The 20,220-nt window shown below is 44.3% G+C and overlaps 1 protein-coding gene across 5 annotated transcripts in view; it reads left to right on the top strand.

Annotated features, from left to right (window-relative positions):
- RFX4 (regulatory factor X4) overlaps positions 1 to 20,220 on the top strand; it is a 62,560-nt gene that overhangs the window by 11,815 nt on the left and 30,525 nt on the right. For 3 of the 5 annotated variants that reach the window (XM_083574098.1, XM_083574096.1, XM_083574100.1), the window contains exons 2-3: positions 12,956 to 13,042; positions 16,419 to 16,479. In XM_083574098.1, coding sequence (XP_083430224.1) covers positions 12,956 to 13,042; positions 16,419 to 16,479 — 148 coding nt within the window. Of the gene's footprint in view, positions 1 to 12,955; positions 13,043 to 14,885; positions 15,092 to 16,418; positions 16,480 to 20,220 lie in introns of those variants that run through there. The other 2 variants (XM_083574099.1, XM_083574097.1) reach the window with 2 other exon arrangements.

Here is a 20,220-nt window from a genome sequence, read left to right as displayed (position 1 = left end):
TCAGGAACTCGGGAGGCAAAGAGAGCAGTGATCTTTTGCCCGTTTGTTGAGCTGTGTCCGGGCAGTGCCAAGGCCGTCCCATGTGCATCTGTAGTGACAATTGTTTGCCTCTCTGAATCAAAAGGACTCAGAACCTGGCTAGTGGAAAGCGAATGCTTGACCTCCTTAAAACTCTTTGTGGCACCTTGGATCCCCTTCAAATGTCACACGCTTCTTTCGGAGATGGTGCAAAGCAGCTATTGGGTGGCAGAGTGCTGAACAGGGTCACATCCATACTGTGTGTTTAAAGTGCTCTTGTACCGCTTTAACAGGCATGGCTTTCACCCCCAGGAATTCTGGCAAGTTCGCGAAGGGAGTTGAGAGACTCCTCACAGAGCTGCAATTCTCATTGCTGGAAATAAATGATGCTTCTGCTGAAAATGCTGGAGTTGGAAAGCAAGCATTTTGGGGAGGAAGCATCATCGGATACTTTAATAGCCATTCTGATTCTGGTGTTTACAAAGTTGAGAAATGAACAGGTGAATGATGTGTTGTTGTTTTTATTTATAGTTTAGCAAAGGGGACCAGAACTTGGTGATGGAGCATGTTTTGCATGTGAAAAGTCCCATTCTCTAGTATCTCTTGTAGCAGGTGATATGTAAGGCCAGTGCTGGAGACCTGTTGTCAGTCAGAGTAGACAATTCTGGGTTAGATGGATAATTTAAGCATCCAATGGGGCATAAGGCAACTACCCTACATTGTTCTGCCGATATAGTAAGCAAAACTTATATTCCCATGTCGAGTGGAACAAATCCTCTGCTTGTTTAGAACACATGAGTGCACCATCTGCACCTGTACATCGAAAGAGGATCATACCACTTTGAAAAGTCATGGCTTCCCATGAAGAATTCTGGGAACTGTAGTTTCTTAATGGTTGCGAGCTGCCCATTCCTCTCACAGAGCCACAGTTCCCAGAGTTCTCTGGGAAGAGGGGTCGATTATTAAACCACTCTGAGAATTGCAGGTCTGGGAGGCGAATAAGGGCCTCCTAGCAACTCTCAGCCCCAAAGAACAAAGTACAATTCCCAGGATTCTCCGGGGGAAGCTACGACTGCTTAAAGTGGTTTGATGCTGCTTTAAATCTAGAGTGCAGATAGGTCTGAGGCCTACACTTTTGCGTAGCCAACCAGCTGTATCATAGCCTCCCGTGTGCTTAGCAACACCTCCCCCCCCCGACTCTTTGCAGGCATTAAAAATGGAGAAGGAGGTTACAGAGTCTCTGATGGAGAAGTAGTATACTTGTTTGAGGCATTATATCACAGTCGTTGGGAATTGCTAGTGAGAAGATGCTGAGGTCCTGCTTGCGGGTTTCCCACAGGCACCTTGGCTGGCCACTGTGAGAACAGGATGCTGGACTAGATGGGCCATTGGCTTGATCCAGCAGGGCTTTCCTTATGGTTTTATGTCCATATTCCATACCTGATTAGTGACTGTCTGTGCTCAGCACTGAGGGTCATAAGTTGTGCAAGACTCGTTTAGAACCATTTAAGCACAAGATTCTGTTGACATATAAAGTAAAATATGAGACAGCAGCATCACCACAGCTTACCTGGACAGGACTAGGCTGGGACAGGACCACATCAAAGCTGGGGCCACACAGGTGCACCAGCAGAGTGAAACTGGTGCTCCCACCAGTCTATCTACACAGCCCCAACCTTGCTCCCATCCTACCCAGTACCAACCTTATTCAGGAAAGCTGCAGCAAAGCCAGTACTGAGAGGACAACTTTGCCCAAACTTGAAGTTTACAAGCTGGCTTTCAGTGTTTTGAAGGAACATAAGAAGCTGCCTTATACTAAGTCCGGACTATTTGTCCATCTAGTCCAACAATCGCTGCCCCAGCCAGCAGGAGGTCCCTAGGGTCTTGGGTGGAGAGGGGTATTTCTCATTAACTGCAACCTAATCCTGTCCAATGGAAAGGCCTGGAACTGAACCAAGGCTCTTCAGCTTGCCCAGCATATTCTCTGCTACTAAGCTACGGCCTCTCCCATTCACTCATCCACATATTTTAAATCCGAGTTATTTTGTACCATGTCAGCCTTCCATGTCTTCACTGAGGGTCTTCTCTGTGGTGGCACCCCAGGTGTGGAATGCCCTTCCCTCTGAGGCCCACCTGGCCCTGATAATATCTTTGTTTCCAGTGTCAGGTTGAAACCAGGCTGTTGATTCAGGCTTTGGGGTAATGTTGATAATGTTGAACCTGAACTGTGATTTGCCTGATGTTTTAAGACTGCTGCTTTTTATTAGGAGTGTGTGTGTGTGTGTGTGTGTGTGTGTGTGTGTACACCTTCAGACCATTGATTGAAGATAGATGGTGGGTTAGAAATAGATAGATAGACAGACCGAATATGAATAGTTCAAGGTATGTTCAGATCACAGGCCAGCCTACCCTCAGAGCTTTTGCTTTAGGCTATGAATATGTTCAACTATTCAAAAGGTTGGGAGGAATGTTCAATTTTATTTTATTTTGTGGGCTGAATGTAAAAATAAGAGACAACCCAGACAAACTTAACCAATAAAAGGAAAAGAAGAAGCTTGGTAGGGGAGGCTATTTGCTAATGAAATGATGTGCTTTATGGTAACACTATTCACTAGGTAAATGTGCATACAGTGAGTACACGTGGAGGAATGTTCCCAACGACATGTAATTATGTACAGTTCAGTTTGGTCATGTGTTGTGACTAGACAGAAAGTTAAGTGAATGCACAGAGGTTGGGGATGGGACTTGCCAACATATGCCCACATACTTGTCTTTACAGGGCTTGTATGATTGCGATGATTACCTGCTTTTTTTGTCTGTGTTTTATTTGTTTTCTGGTTCTGTGTGTGAGATAGGTGCATTGCTTGTTGTTGGTTATGGGGTTTCTAAGTATTGTCAGCTTTTCTTCTGTGAAATGGGCTTTTTTTGTGGTGCCGACAGTTGCTTAGATTTCCACATGCACCCCCTGGAGAACAACTTTATGTACCTGCTGGACACATTTAACACCATATAGCCTCGACCTAGAGTACAGTACCAGCACATAGCTGTCAGTCTTCCCTTTTTTTGCGGGAAATTCTCTTATTCCAGTGCCGTTTCCCGCTGCTTCCCGCTGCTATCCCAGATTGTTAGATATCCCGTAGACTGTCCCCGGGACAGGGAGGCTGCTGATCCCTTATTTTCAAATCTGAAAGTTGACAGCTATGTACCAGCATCGTATAGTTTTAGCGACCGATAGCCTTCTGAGTATTCCATCCTCAGAGCTCAATACCTGCCACCTTGGAAACAGCACAATTTTTTACTGCTGCTGAAGGCAGAAGGCAAAATGTTTGCCATAAGAACTTAAAATTTCTGTTTTGTTAATCACTGCAATACATTTATTTCTACAATTTGTATAACGTTTTTCAACCAAAGTTCTCTAGGTGACTTACAGGGGTTAAAGCAACCAAAATTGCAATGGGACGAACTAACCCACACAGCACCACAAATTAAGGAACAGAGGGAACTCGGCAGCAACAAACTTGAATGCAGAAGACTAAAAGCCACAGAGCTATAACTGTATGTAGCCATAATGTAATTTAAAAGGCCTGGGGATATAACAAGGTTATATTGGGACTGGCCCAAGCAAAGATATTCAGTGCAGGTGCTAGAAGGGTCTTGCTGCATGAGACATTTCACAGCTGAAGGGATGCCGACAAAAGGTCCTTTCAATATGTAGCTAAAACAGGCCATCCACACAAAAGGGGGGCATCCTCAATTTTGGGGGAAGCTCCAAAGTTTGCAGAAGTTGGGGGGGGGGGAGATTGAGAGAGGGGAAAGCCCCATGGATGAATTACCGTAACCCTTAGAGAAGGTCACCAGTGAAGACTGAGCATGCTCAGTGAGCACGGAATGCTTGTGGATTGTTGAGAAGAAGGAAAATGGAAAACTGGGTATGATGGAGAATGGAGCATCCTGAACAGGAAGATCCTTCCAAGTTCTTTAAAATTCCTTTTCCCCCTCCCCATCCCATATTACATAATCGCACCAGAACCAAAATAGCTTCTAAAAATAAGCAAGCATAGCCTGAACTTGTTCTTTCTGACCCAGGTTGACCCCAGCCAGCTAACTAATCCATCGGTTCAAGCTGCATATCTTTAACTTGTGCTAAATTCAACAAATTTCATATCCAGCGATGAAGGTCTTGATCCTCTGGATCACAATCTGCTTCCAGTACGCACAAGCTGGCTCGTAGTTTCAAAGCTGTTGCAATGCACCCTCGGGAGGAGCCCTATTAGTGAATATAGTAATATAGTACATTAAATTAAAAATCTTTCCCCCATCCGTGCAAACAGTGAAGTATTGTTAATTCTCTGACTGCTTCCCACTTGTCTTTCCATTCGTCTGTACCGAATTATAACTGGAATGGAAGACACCATCAGCTTTGACACTGAAATCCGGAGCAGCTGAGTAAACTGCCTTTTAAAACAGTAGCTGGGATGAAAGCTGATATAATGGATGTTTTGTTATTTGATAGATAATAAGGGGTGGAGGCAGTGTAATTGGTGGTAATTACAGCAATTGAGGTTTATGGACTGCTTTCCAATATATGTGTATGCAAGGATAGCCAATGTAGCACTACAACTTCCATCATCCTTGACCGTCGGTCATGCAGGCTGGAGCTGATGGGAGTTGTAGTCTGGAGGGCTCCATCTCAGCTACCCGTTCTCTAATGTTTTGTGTGTGAGTGCATAAGGGAGCATGAGCTTTCTGTTGTGGGAGATCTCACTAGTGTGAATCTGCCTGAATACCAATTGCTTCCCCCTTGGTAGAGAAGGAGAAAGGATTATGTAATGTGCTTCCAGAATGCTTTGCCAGCAAGGCAGTTAAAAACAAAGTTGTTTAATACATTGCGCAACTCAGCAGGCGGCACCTTGTTGGTGGTGCCTGGTTGGCACTGACCCACAACAGGGCCTTTTCAGTGATGGTTCCCAGTTGTGGAATACTTTTTAGCCGTATTTAAGTGTAATTGTTCTTCGAATGGTTTGTGAGTGTTTTAGTATGAAACTGCTTTAGTTTTTGTTTTTAAATTGTGTATCTGTTTGCCTCCCTGGGGTACTTGGGGCGGACTGCTGCTGCCACACTAAAAGACTATCAGTTGTTCAGATGCAGATCAGCACACAAGATGCAAAGTTCAGCTGTGTAGTTAATTCTTTATTCAAGAAAATGGCATACAGCTCAGCAATACCTCCTGACCAGGCTTGCCAGGACTGACAGTTCCTGCCTTCCACTAGATCTCCGTCCCTGCTGGATGTTTCCCAAGCAGCTTCAAACTATGTCAGGGCACCTGTAATCTCTGTGTGTCCTTGGAGTCAAGGCGGGAGTGGAGCTTGTCACCACAGGAGAGGTAGACTCCTGGGATTCTCCCTCAGCCACTTGCGCTGCTCCTCTTCTTCAGCCTCTGAGTCTGAGCTGTTCCCTGTCACAGGCTCACCTTGCTCACTAGAGCCTGTTGCTTCTTCAGCATCCAACCATTTCTCCCACCCTTCTCCCGCTGATCTCTCCTCAGTGTCCCACCACCAATCCCCGGGCTCTGAGCCTTCCTCCTCGGGGGCTTCCCTTGGGGGTTCCCCAGCTCGTACCTTCCACCAGTCCTCATCATCTAGCCTGTCCCTGACAAGGACCAACTCCTTACAGATGCCAAATGGGCAGTGTGTGGCACTTGGAGAAGCGTAAGTTCTGCAGATCGAAAAGTCATAACCTGCCTGAGGCAAAGGACAATCCCACTCCCATCCCACCTAGAGAAGGCTGACCAGACTGGCAGCTGACTCTTGCTTCAACACTTGCGGCAGGAGGACCGTGATGTCCAAAGCTGGCCTAAGGCATTTTGCCACCTGAGGTGAAGGACAGTGTGGAGGCCCTCCTTCCAGAAGCTCACCAGACTGGCTGTCAAGTCTTATTCCAGCACTAGACAGTATCCTCCACCCCACCTGAGAGAAAGAAGCTAGTTGTGTTGTACACTCGGCTCTGGCCTACAACACTTTGCTGCCACACCCCACACATCTTGGCCCCTGCTGCCTGGGGTGGTTGCCTCACTCTTCCCAAAGGTAGGGCCACTGCACTCAAGGGCTTCAGTCTATCTTAGGGATATGGGGATGCTGCATGGCACCCTCAGATCTGTCCTCCAACAGAGATGAAAGGCTGAGGGGCTCAGGAGTAATAACTGAAAGAGCTTGCATGGCTGCTCGCCCCCACTGCCACATACATAGTAGCACCTGCCGCCTGAGGCAGCCACTTCACCTTGCCCAGTGATAGGGTCGGTTCTGAACTCCGTTGGTGTCATCTCTAGGATTCATCTCTGTGCATGCTCGGAATTAATATTTATTTTGCAATGTGAATGAGAACCTTGCTCAAGCACTTTCTAATTTAAGAAAATCATCCATTTTGTTGGGGGCTTTTTTGGAGGGGGGTCGCTGTCGTTTACCAGTATCACCTCTTATAATACCCCTCCCCCCCCACACTTACTTTTCTGGGATGGCACATAGCTGTGCAAAACTGTTAGCTATTACATCCAGGTTCAAACTGGTAAACAATATTTAAAGCAACAAGGATTCCACCCCCCCTTTATGATTTGCTTGATTACCTTCTTCTTTAATTTCTTCCACCTATTCCTCATGCATGGATGGACAGCTTGCTTAGGAATGGTCTGTTAGAAACAATATTTTGCATTAACTTAGAATAAAAGCTTTGCACGTTTTAAAAAGGAACAGGAGTTCTGTCAATGGAAAGTTTTGGCTGACAGTTGAATGTCCGGGCTTTGCAAGCTCTGTCTCAGCACTGCTGTCCTCAGACTGACAGAGACAATAAGCAGGCATCTCATAATTTAAACCATATATATATATATATATATATATATATATATATATATATATATGAATGATGGTAAGGACAACAAAATGCTTTCAGTGCTGGGTGGCAATGTGGGGAACTGAATTTCAATCACATGGGTGGCCCAGTCTGCTCACCTCTATCTTCTCTTTGTTGGATCATTTCCACTATGAGCCTTGGTACACAGACCATCTATTGAGCAACTTTGTATTCAGCGGCAAGTATTATTCAAGACTAGATGCTTGTTTTGTTGCATCTAAAGGAAAAGAGTAAGAAGACTCCCCCTCCCCTCTTTTATGTCCTCTAGGCTGTCTTCCACTTCCATCAGAGGAGAACTGAGCTCCACAGTTTTGAGACACGATAGCGCAGAGCCTTTTCGGAGGGTGGGCCAAAGGACCGGGGGGAGGGGGGGGAGAGAGAGAATGTGAGATAGGAGGAGAGAGAAAGAGAAACGCATCATTACTTTTGCATGAATCCTTTTGTATCTATTAGCAGGAAAACATTGGGGGCCCAAGTTTTTATTTACAATAAAATAGCCAGATTAAAAACTGCAAGTGTAGCAGAAGCAGAATGCTCCCTGGAATCATTTTTATAGCCCACCCTAAGTCATACAGCTGGAATGCTCTCGCTAGAACTCAGGGACATGTGATGACAAAAGAAAGCACTTCTTCTCATAGCACATAGTTAAACGGTGCCAGCATTAGCTCCCACAAGAGGCAGTGGTAGCCACCAACTGAGATGGCTTTAAAAGAGGATAAGACATATTCATGGAGGAGAAGGTTATCAGTGATTACTAACCCTGATGGCTGTGTTCAGCCTCCCAAGGTCAGAGGCAGCAGGTTTCACAATACCAGTTGCTGGAAACCACAGGAGGAAATAGTGCTCTTATGAGAAGCTCCTGCTTGTGAGTTTCCCATAGGCATCAGGTTGGCCACTGTGAGAATGGTGGGTGAGGTGAGCTTGATTAGGTGGGCCATTGGCCTAATCCTGCAAGCTCTTTTCTTATGAACAGCATCTATGTGGTTGGTGCTTTGTATCATGGCCCTTTTGTGTGCAACGGCTCATTGTGCACATTGACTACTAGAGTAGTGAACTTCTTGCTACCTCCAAGCCACTGCCAGGAATGTTTTGTGGTGCTGCATGATGAGGAGGCACATCAAAGTGCTGAATGCAGCCAGTTCCCTCAGGCAGCCTGAGCTGTACTGATTTCTGTAGAACAGGGATGGGTTTTTTTCAGTCTGAGGGCCACATTCCTTCTTGGGAAGCCACCTGGGGGCTGCATACCAGTGATGGACAGGCCAGAGACAAAAACTGGGTGATGAAATTTATGTGGCTCTTAACTTTGAACGGTAAGCAACATTTCAGCTACGCAAAGGTCAAAGACTTCTGCAGACATCCACACCGTACACACATCTTTTCATCTTCCACCCAGGCAAAAAGCGCCAGGAGGCTTTGGTGTAGTTTGGGGAAAGGGAGCATGGACTGCAACAGGGTGTGACATAGAGATTCAGCTCTTGGGCCTGAGGTTCCCCACTGCTACTGTAGAATTTACAGGGACCTGCTAACTTCCTCTAGGACTCCTGGGAACTGTGGCTTGTTAAGGATGCTGAAAGTTGTGAGGCGACCCCTATATCCCTCAGAGAATTACAGTTCCCAGAGTGGTACAGTGGAACCTCAGTTGTCAAACACTTCGGATGTCGAATGTTTTGGCTTTCGAACGCCAACAACCTGGAAGTGAACGCTTCCGTTTTCGAATGTACCTCAGAAGTTGAATGGCTTCCGAGGCGCATTTCTCCATTTTTTCAGTGGATTTTACTGAGCGGCAATTGCGCCTCGGTTGTTGAACGTTTTGAAAGTTGAACAGTCTTCCAGAGTTGATTATGTTCAACAGCCGAGGTTCCACTGTATAACTATTAATTCTTTTTCACAGGGAACTCTGGGAATTGTACCTCTCTGAGGAGAATAAGCGTCTCCTAACAATTCTCAGCACCCTAAACAAACCACAGCTCCCAGGATTCTTTGAGGGAAGACATCACTGTTTAAAGTGATATGATACTTCTTTAAATGGATGGTTTGAATGTGGCCTTTGTCTGAATTATGTCCCCATGCAACCATGGTGCCAGTTGGCTTTGTAACCAGGATCTGCGTAACGCGCACATCAGAGAAAAGAAAGACCACATGAACCTCTAGCGAACCCCTTGGCCTTGTTTACTGACAGTGACGGATAGTGTGTGCACCCAGCCAATTCACAATAACATTCTGGGACTGTTCCTGCTTCCTTAAAAGAGTTGATCTATTTTGCCCGTGGCGGAATCCTGTGCCTTTAACCAAATTTGGAGTGCTGCTCCATAATGTAATGTAACGTAACATGGCAATGTACAGAAGAAGGCAACAGGTGGCAGTTAACCCTGTAGCCTTGGCAACCATGACAATAATTAGCAGGGGGTGGAAGACTGAATAATGTGCTGGTTGGGGGGAAAGAAAGAAGAGGGAACAGAACTAGAACCCAAGGAATAATATGTTGGTTTCATATATGAGACTGAGACTTCCTATGTGACGTTGTCACCATGCCCTTAACAGAGCTTAAGCTTAAACAGTGCTTAAACTCTGCAGCTGTCCATTCTGTCTTTACTGGGGCCCTTGTCTCAGTACTATATTGGATATGGTACTGCTGCTCATCAATATTATAAAAAGGAGTTTTTGTAGTAGAGGGAGGGAGCCTAAGCTATGAATTCTAGGGGAAATGGAACTTTTTGTAACTTCAATCCATGGCCTTTGGATGGAACCAGCTGATGAAGCCTTCCATCATTTGGAGGATAGTATAGTTAGACCAGACATGGGAAAAATTTAGAGGTGGTCAAAAGCAAATGGGCAGCCATGACCTTCTAGGCTGTATACTTGGAAAGGGGGGAGATCTTCCATTTGATTGCGTAGGTGATAGACAAAAATATAGATAGATAGATAGATAGATAGATAGATAGATAGATGATAGATAGATAGATAGATAGATAGATAGATAGATAGATAGATAGATATAGTATACAAAAAAATAATAAATATAAAGACAGACTTGCTCTGCTGATTCTCAGATTGAGTTTTGCCCTTTAAACATGGCTCTATTTTCAGAAATGATAGTCAAAGCATCTTGTAAACGTCATTTTATCAGCAATTTATTATGGCTTGTAATAAGGCCAAAATAGCAGTCTTCAGTTAGAATGGAGTGTTGTTCATATCTTTCCACCACCCAGGCTAGATAACTGCACCTTGATGTTGAATGACATGTGTACTTCTCTGTGACTAAATCCCACTGACATCACTAAGTATGCATAGGAATGGGGTACATCCCATTCCATGCTGGAACCTGCAGAAGTGTACTAGCCAAGGACAGCAGAAGGTCACAGATGGTCAGGACCATAGACAGCTCACTGTGGAGCTGCTTATGGTTACAAGTCAGGCTAGATACAAACCAAAAGAAGCTAAGAACTTACTACTCCAGCAGCTGTTCAAAGTGGACCAGATCCAAGGGAGCCTTGGACAAGGGGCCTTCATCCCCATCAGTTCCCACCTTGCCCCTGTCCAAGATGAGCTGTATCAGAGCCCAGAAGCATACTGGCAAAATGGTGGCAGCTTCAGATGCAGCTGCTTTGCCCAGTGCTTCTCTTCACAGTGCTGGCCAGCCGAAAACATACTTTAATAATTTAAAGGGATGTTGGCGACTGGCACCAGCCACCATCAGGCCCAATGTCAGCATGCAGCACATGGAGACAAATGCTGGGGTCCATTGTGGTCCTGGCCATGGGAGTGCATTCCAGCTTTATTGGTGATAATCTGCTTTGTTTGTATCAAAGTGTTTTTGGTGTTGCTCAGGGTTGCTCCAAAATGGATCCGTTAATTAGTCAGCCTGTATGTCCGTTTAGCCCAGTACCCTCTGCTCGAACAGAATCCCCCTTTCACCTGCTTCTACGGTACCTTTTAACTGGGGAGACTAGTGGTTGCAACCCTCCCCAGTCAAAGCGTGTGCTCTCCTACTGAGCGACAATCCCTCCCTTAAAAATAAACTCCCTTATACTATTGTCGTACTAGGAACTATGGTTTCTCCAAATCCCTGGTATAGGCAGTTTGAAAGAGGATCAAACAAATTATTGAAGAGAATAGACCTAGAGTAGCTGCTAGTCATGGTAGCTAAATAGGATTGCAGCCCCATAGCAGCAGTCCAGGATGGAAGCAGTGTACTCCTAAATGCCAGGTGCTGGGAGTAAATAACTGGGAATAGCCATTACTATCATGCCCTGCCTACAAACTGCCTAGAGGTGTTTGACTGGCTAGAATGATGGACTCTCTAACCTTGGGCTGGTCTAGCAAAGCAGTGCTTATGTTCTAATGATAAAGGTGAACTGGGCCATAGTTTTGCCTAGTCATGTAACTCTGTGTGCGTGCACAAGTGTGTGTGTGTGTACATGCATGTACACAATCTTGTGAGAGAGAGTGTGTGTACATGTGTGAGTGAGATATCTCTCCCCCCCTTTTTTTTTAACTGGATGGTTTTAATGAAAACACAACCCTCCTGCAACGAGGTGAGCGGAAGTAGACCGGATGGCATGCCTTTGTAGTAAAGATAGTAATTTTTTCATTTACTAGTGTCTGTGTTTCTTGCTTCCTCCTGTCTGTTTTGGGAAGTTGCCAACCACTTTGCTATCTCCTGTCAGTGATGGATTGAGGCTGAAAATGGGTAAACAAAGCTTGCATTTTGCAAGCATAGATAGGCACGTGTTGGGAACTGCCTTAGGCTGAGTTAGACAACTGGGTCCATCAAGTTCAGTACTGCCCACACTGACTGTGGCAGCAGTTTTCTGGGACATTAAGCAGAGGACATTCCCAGTCCTGCCTGGGGCTACCAAGGATTGAACATGGAACTGTCTGCATGCAAAACATGTGCTTCCTGGCTGGCTATTTGTGAGACATGCCAACCCCAATTTACCCATATAAGCCTAATTGAAGATGGAGATGGGGAGTGGAGTTTCCCACTGCCCAACATTTTATCCCATGCATGTGGCTTGTTCCTTTTTCTGAGGTAGAACACAGGCTTCTGTTATGAGGTAAACTTGTAAGTGTCATGTCTGGAGTGTTAGATCCCATTTTCAGACTTTTATGATAATACAGTGTCTTGATTCGAACCATGTTCCTGTCAGATTCTAACTTGCAGGCTAATATTGAAGCACCCTAACAATTTCCAGAGAGAAATGTAGAAATTTTATATTTTTAGACCCTTCTAGTAATGTTGGTTCATATATTACCAAGTGGAAACTTTTAAGTAACCTAACAGTTCTGACAATTCCCTGAGAAAGGTTAGTTGCAAGTGGTTTTATACCAATAATGGCATATGCTGGAGTCTCTGTGTTTTATAATATATACACCAAATGTAATATACACCAGAGATTTTCCTTAAGAGAATTTGCATGGCACCCTGGCACCACCCCTCTTGAACATCGGTATAATGCATTTGGTATATCTCAAATAAGTAGAAAAGGTGACCCAGTAATATCAGGTTCTGAGAGGGCAAAAAAAGACTAATCTGCTGAGTGACAAGTATTTATTATCTGCACAAATAAACAGTGTCATTTCAAACTGTAAAAATGGGGAATTTGTGACAAGATAGTTACATAGGCTACAAATGCTGGCACCTAGTCCTGCAGTTTTTGTTCAGTTCCTCATTGTAATCTGGGGAAGCACTCTGGGGCTCCTCAGTTCACCTTTTGTGGCCCATATTGGAAAAGAGAGGAAGAGCCAGGGCTTTTTTTCCCAGCCAGAACTCGCCAGAACTCAGTTCCAGCACCTCTCAGGTTGGCGCCATTGCCATTATAAGAGAACAAGGGAGGTGTTCATGGTGAGTTCTGGTACCATCAGTTTCTAGAAAAATAGCACTGGGAAGAGCAAACTATTGATACGCATACACTTATTTGGTTTGTAACTGATAACATTATTTATTGTATAATAATGAAATAAAAGGTTTGTTGTTCATGGGAAACATCCTGCCTTTTTTAAAAAACAAAAAACCTCCTTTGTTGTTTTGCAGAGAGTTGGATTGAAAGATGTCTCAGTGAAAGTGAAAACAAACGTTATTCCAGTCATACATCTCTGGGGAATGTTTCTAACGATGAAAGTAAGTATATGTCATTTTCAGTAGACTTGTATCGCTAGAAAGGACCCAAAAGCTGTACAGTAGTGTCCAGTTGCATCCATACATCTGATTGGGGCCACAGTTAGGATAAAATGATTGGTGTTGCTACCTATAACACAGCATTATTTTATTTAAACAGTTTATAGGCCAGAGTTCTCCGGGAGACTTAAGTCATGTTTAACGCCATTATTCTAATGTACTATAATGCCACTTTAAACAGTCAAAGCTTCCCCCTCCAAAAAATTTGGGAGCTGTAGTTTATTAAGGGTACTGATAATTGTTAGGAAACTCTTGTTCCCTACTCAGAACTACAGTGCCCAGAGTTCTCTGTGAAGAGGGATTGATTGTTAAACCACTCTGGCAATTGTTGCCCTGGGAGGGGAATAGGGGTCACCTAACAATTCTTCGCACTCTTAACAAAAAACAGCTTCCAGAATGCTTTGGGGGAAAACCCATGATTGTTTATAGTGGTATCATAGTACTTTTCAGTGTGAAGTATGAATGTGGCCAACGATATATGCAACATGATATGTGTGTCTTTTGTCCTTTAGCTTAGTATTGTAACGGTTTTCTTTCCTGATACCACAGTCCAGTACTTATTTACTCCTAAGTAATTCCAACTGAATTCTGTGCTGCTTACTCCCAAGTCATTGTACGTGGCATTATAGCTTTAGTGGTGTGTGCATGAAGCTGAGATGAGGCAATTTATTAAGAGAAAATGGACAAACTGTAATTTATTTTTAAAAGGGCAGGGTCTTGAATCTGCTTTTTGCAACTATCTCAAGAGCCAGTTCACATCTGCATGTGCAACATTTGATGACTCACTGCAGAATGTGAACACTCCAGTAAGAAGGATGGACTTTCAGGCAATTTGAAAGTGGATATGAGCATTTTGTCTGTGGCACTGTCTCTGCGATGGCTCTTATTCACCATCTGTGATGGCTCATAGAAGACACATGTTTCTTACAGTCATTATGGGTGGGGGCAGATGAGACTTCCAGAATGGTCTCAGTAAAGTCTCTCAATGCAATCCTATGCATATCTACTCAGAAGTAGACTGATTCCAGGGTGACTTAGTCCCTGATATATGGCTGTGTTACATCTCCTAAGAGGATGATAAGGTTATCAGTGACTACTAGCTACGATGACTATGTACTAGGAGGCAGTATGCTACTTGCTGGGAATCATGGTGAAAAGAATGCTGTTACACTCAAGCCTTCCTTCCCATAGGCATCTGATCAGTGAGAATAGGATGTTGGACTAGGTGGGCCTTTGGCCTGATCCAGCAGAGCTCTTCTTGTGTTCTTCTGAAAGGATATATTAGATGGCTTTGAAAGTGGAGGATAGTTAATGGAGAATAAGGCTCTCAGTTGCTAGTAGCCACCATTATTATTATTATTATTATTATTATTATTATTATTTATTATTATTATTATTATTAGTCAACCTCCATGCCCACAGACAGTGTACAAATGAATAGCAGCTGGGGAGCAACAGTGGAAAGAGGTCAATGGACTCCCCATCCTGCTTGTGTTTTAATACTTCTAGGTTTAATACTAGGTTTGTAGGTTTAGTACTTCTAGCATGTTGAAGTGGCCAGATCTGACTTGCTGGGCTTCTAAGGCAGATCATCCAGACCCTGTTGAGAAGCTCCTTTGAACCCATTCTTCTGCTTTGTTTGGCTGATGTCTAGCCATAGGCTGTTACGTGGCCACTGGGTGCAGCCTACTGGCCAGCTTGGATGATGTCAAGACCTCTGTGAGGTAGTTTGATACACTCTACCTCACGTTTGTTAAGCTGATGTCAACCCACTGTCCTTTGTGATATCATTGGCTCAGCAGTCTTAGCTCACTGAGCCCGATTTTAAGGTGCCGGCCTCTGTAAAGATTTTCACCTGGGTAATTCCAGTTTGATACGTGTTAATGACAAAGGCCCAGGCAAGTGAAACAGCCTTTCACTCCTCGATGGCTGTAAATGGAAAAGGAAAGCTAGCCATGAGGGAAGGGGATCAGATGCACCAATCAGAACCAGGTAACTCCATTGTTCTGCCTCTGTAGCTCCTTCTCTCTTGCCACAGTACTTCTGTGAGGAAGGAAGGGGCCAGTGTTTGCTCATCAAACCTATCCTTAGGCTTCATGGGCCTCAGGAGGAGGTGGACCATTGCATCACAACCACCCCCTCAGCATCTGACCCACACACTCTTTGGATGGGCTCACCTCACCCATATATCAAATGGGAGAGGAATGGAACCCTCAAGTTGCCTGTGAATGAAATAAAATACTATCTGAAGAGTAAAAAAATAGAAAATAACCTGTAGTCCCATAGCCTTCTGACAAGTGGCTGAATCCATAGCAACGGCTGCTTAATACCAAGTCAGACTGATTGCCCAGTTCACCCATTATTGTCCACTCTGACTGGCAGCTCCATCAGGATTTTTCTGGGGATCCCTATCTTTGAAATAAATTCCATAGTGCCTGTCACACCTTTACAAGCTCAGTTTTCAGAGAGAAGGTGATGGTATCTTTCGCTTACAGCTGTTGTTACCATCATATTAATTGATTAATTTCTAAATATAGGCCATCTATCTCTCTACATTGTTCATTTCAAAGAACAGGCATGACAAGGCCCCTAGCTGAAGTGACTTACATTCCGAAATAAGGGGAAACAATGGAGGAAGGGGGAAATGGAGGAAGGGGGAAGCAGGAGATGAGTATATGATTATCTTGAATACTTGTACTTTGGTTCAGTTACAATAAGGAGTAGGGAGTGATACTAAGCTCCAGGTCAGCCTTTGCTGGTACCCTCCAGATGTTTTAGACTGCAATTCCTTTAGTTAGCAAAGTCACACAAATAACACAAATAGAATCCAGAGAGAAAAGTCTTGAAAACACTATAATCTCCTAAAACAGTATAATTTTAGGAGAAGCAAATGGAGATGTTTTGTCTTTCTTACTTCAGGCCTTGTACATTGCAGGATGACATTTAACCAAATGCACAGAGGAGAATCTCTCAGAACTATACAGCCAATCAGGGTACATGCTGCCTCAGTGCATCAAGGCAGAAACACTCAAGGAGGATGGAAAGTAGGGCTGGTGAAAGGAAGTGGCCAGGGAGAGTTCCGAGGGCCAGATAAGAGAGCCCCAGGGGTGGCATTTGACTCCAGATCTGAGGCTCTGCAGCCCTGTGTTAAACAAACGACATGCTGATTCACACTGACTCCCGCTATACTATGCAACTTTCAGAGTTATTCCTGGGAAGCGTGAGATTTTATGTACAGTGGTTAATCCTGCATCCCCCTTGTCGGTGCTTTAGTGGTTTGACTGAAAGTCTCTTCTCTCGTATTGTTTTCTCGCAACAGATGAGGAGAAAGAGAATAACAGAGCATCCAAACCACATTCCACTCCAGCTACTCTGCAATGGTAAGATTTTTATTATTGTTTTTAAAGGATAAGATGTGAGCCTTTTGTATTTCCAGGCTACCTACATTGGGACTCAGAAAAGCAAGTGCAACTGAAAGGATGATAAGAAAAGAAAGGATGAATGAGGATGAATGTAATTGAAATCTTAGAGGAGGCCCGGGGAACCTTTGGTCCTCCAAATGTTGCTGAACTAGAACTCCCCTCGTCCCTGACAATTGGCCATGCTTGCCGGTGCTGATGGGAGTTGTAGTTCAGCAACACCTTGAAGGCTAAAGAGTTCCCACACCTGGCTTGCGGTAAACACTAGTCCGAAAGCCAGACAAGAACTTTCTCTCTCTCTCTCTCCATCAAGAACAGAACAAAAAATTCCTTACTCCACCCAGATACAACTAATGCCATCTAAACCACATAAAAGCACTATCCACACCATGTTCATGGCAGCCTTCCCCAACCTGGTGCCCTCCAGATGTTTCAATTTTCAGCATCCACCAGCCCCAGCCAGTATAGCCATATTGGTTTGGGCTGATGGGAATTATAGTCAAACACATCTGGCGATCGAGGAAGACTGGTCTGTGGTGAGCACAACTCCTGCGTCTCTCTAATAACCAGCAAAACCAACACAAGCCAGGAAACTCCTCATTTCTGAAGACCGGGGCACCCAGAAAAGGCCCTCCAAAAAAGAATTTTATAAGTGAGCAGGGTTATGTGGGCAAAAGTAGTCCTCTGAGACCCCACCCTCAAGCTGCGCTAACAGACTGCTAGCAGTTTCTACGCATTCAAACAGCACTTGTCTTTTTTTTCCTTTTCCTTTTTTTGTTAAATTTAATTTCCCCCACTGACTAGTGCTTCCAGTTATCTCACACCCATACAGGAAAAACAGGCCTTCTGTGTCAGTCTCTCGTGTAATTTGATGGAGTCTGGAGATAGCTTGTTAGCCAGGACATCACCCCTAATTAGATCATAGAGCTCTGCTCCCAAAAGAAAACAAGCAAATACTGGCAGCAGTATTATTTGAAGCATTTTGTTAGCATCCACAGTCTTGGAGGTTAGTGGCCAGTCCCTTAACCCCTGGGATCCTTGGCTCTGTCGAAATGCGCCCATTGTTTACTATTGCATCCCAGATGTCTGAGAGGGGAAAAGCCTATATTATATAATCCAGTCGACTCTCCTCACCAATGCGACTGCCTCTTGCTTTTTCCTCTTTCCTGAGGTCCCTGTTCTGGCTTGTTGCCACCAAACTCTACAACCTTCGTTTAGGACCCATGTTGGTATAGTTTGTTCCTAGTTGCTCCATCCTCAATCCTAGTTGCTCAATCCTGACAAGCCTGTTGTGTAGGGTTGATCACAAGTAGGGTTCTTGGGCCCAGAACCTCTAGGCCTGAGGCACCACCTTTGGGTCTTTGAGCCAGAGGTACAAAATATCTGGGCTGTAGGACCTGCTATGGAGGAAGGAGGGAGGGAAGGAAGGAAAGAAGGTGAAAGGGTACTATTACATACCACACCAACTCCTTTTCCCTTCCTAATTTGCCACCATAGCTCCATAAATTCCCTTTTATTCTTCCAGGCAAATTGAATCATACAGTCTGCCTGGGAGCAGAGGATGTGTGGAACAGTGTGGAGGCAGAGGTTGCAAAGGGAAGAGGAAAGGCAGAGTAGTGTCGTGGTGGAAACAGCAGTGTGGCTGCTGCATTTGGGACCAGCTGACATATGTCAGCAGCAGCTTGGGTGCTCTACCTGCTACATATTTCAGGAAGGCCAATAAGCAGTGGCAACAGCAGTACTCTGGCATGTCTTTCTGTTCTGCATTTCACGTTGTTTGGCCAATGCAGATGGGGCCCAGCTGTCAGTGGAAGTAGGAGCAGAGGGCTGTGGGTGGTGTTGGTGGAGGTGTTAAGGAGAAGGGAAGGGAAGAGAATTGAGATTGTACATGTTTGCATAGATATAAGCACGAGAGAGGGATGTGATAACTATGTATATTGTTGATTTGCTTATGATTTGGCTTTGAATTGTCTTCATGGGTTGAGTGGATCTGAAGCATATAGTTTGGTTTCCTTCCTTGAGTGATGTTCTGTGCATGGTATTTTGAACTGGCTGCCATGGATTATTAACTGGATCTGGAACTTTGTTCATTTTTAAAAATCTGCTTTGCAGATTTTTCTGCAAGGATTCATTGGTTGTTTTGCAGCAGGACTTGCTTGTCTGAGTCACCTATTCTTATATTTGGCTTTATGGTGTTTGACACAGTTGGAAGCCAGGATGTATTGAACTGATCTGGATTGGCCTGAATACAATAAATGTATATTGTGATGACAAAAGAAATAGCTGCATACGTTAGACTAACAGAGTGTTTTTCCTGGACACAAAGACCATTTGTGATTAAATTATGCAACTACTGTGATCACTTAAAATGATTGTGCAATATTTCTGTGTCTTGATGTATTCTTATATTCTCCTAAAGTCAGTGGCTTTTTTCTTTAGCACTTCATAGTAAAGATTTCCAAAGATAAAAGAAGGTGCAATAGAAATGTAAAACCAATGAAGTAAGCCCCATTCTTCACCTTCATAATATGAGATGTCCGCTCGCCTTTTATGGTGGGGGGTGTTGTGGCCAGGCATCCGGGCCCCCACAGTGATCCGGCAGGGGACAGAGATTGACGTCCTCCTCGTGCTGTCCCGGCCACATCACCAGCGCTGGGCGGGGCGATGCCCAGAGGTGGTCCTGCCATCCAGCCAGGGGGCCCTCCTCTCTCACCCTTCGCCGGGCAAAGTAAAACCACTGTAAAACCAGTGAAGTAAGCCCCATTCTTCATCTTCATAATATGAGATATGCTGCAATGCTATGAGTAGCCTCAAAATCTTATTGCGAGAGCTCATATTGCTTTATAAGGACATTCCTCTACTACTTATAGGGATAATAGTCAAAGTTCATTATCTTTACACAATACTGTAGGCTAGAGCTGAATTCAACTTATGATGAAGGTTCCCTCCCCCTTTTTTTAAGAGGGGGCAAAAAATTGAAAGACATTCTGCAAGGTTGGATTTTTGATCATTAAAAAAGCGTTCAGGTATAATGGAACATTGTCCAGTGTCAAACTAATGACTCTCTGTGAAAGACAGAGAGGGGAAAAGGAAGAAAAGAGAGGGGAAATTCATCAAATATATGATGAAGAGAAATAATTAACACGGCCTTTCTATCCTGTCTTGGTCAGAGAAACTGACATGCCAATTAGCAGTTATAGCATACAAGCAAAGTCTCTGCGCTTTGAAAAGAGGTTTTGTTGAGGTCCATGAATTTGAGGAAAGATGCGGAGATGATATTCCCATTGAAAGAAAGGAAGCATGGCTGCGGCGCCCTTATTGAGTCTATTCATACCACCAAATATCTTATTGAAATAGTTTGCAGAGACAAATTACCACCATAACTTGAAGATAAGGGAGAAAATTCCTAAAACAAGCTAGCAGGACATAAATTAGTGTCTTCAAGATAGGTTGCTGCTTAGTAGGTTTGTGCTTAAACAGCTAACTTAGTATTTAAAGAGAGGTGTTTATTTTCAAATCCAGGTCTGTTGAACTAATATCATTTTGTTATGAGTATGGGGAGCGGTTGTTAGGGTGCATGCCTGGATCCCTTTCTAATTTCTGGAAGAGCCAGGCTAGCTTCCTGTTGAGGTAATGGGTCTTTAAGGAAGCAAAGGGAGTGGCTCTGTGCTAGCATAAGGGCTGGCCCTTCAGTCTGCAGAT

This window comes from Podarcis filfolensis (genome assembly GCF_964270895.1).
Source record: "Podarcis filfolensis genome assembly, chromosome: 10".
NCBI classification, from domain to species: domain Eukaryota; kingdom Metazoa; phylum Chordata; class Lepidosauria; order Squamata; family Lacertidae; genus Podarcis; species Podarcis filfolensis.
Note: the sequence above shows the minus strand (reverse complement) of the source record. Positions and strands in the feature narration are given on the sequence as shown.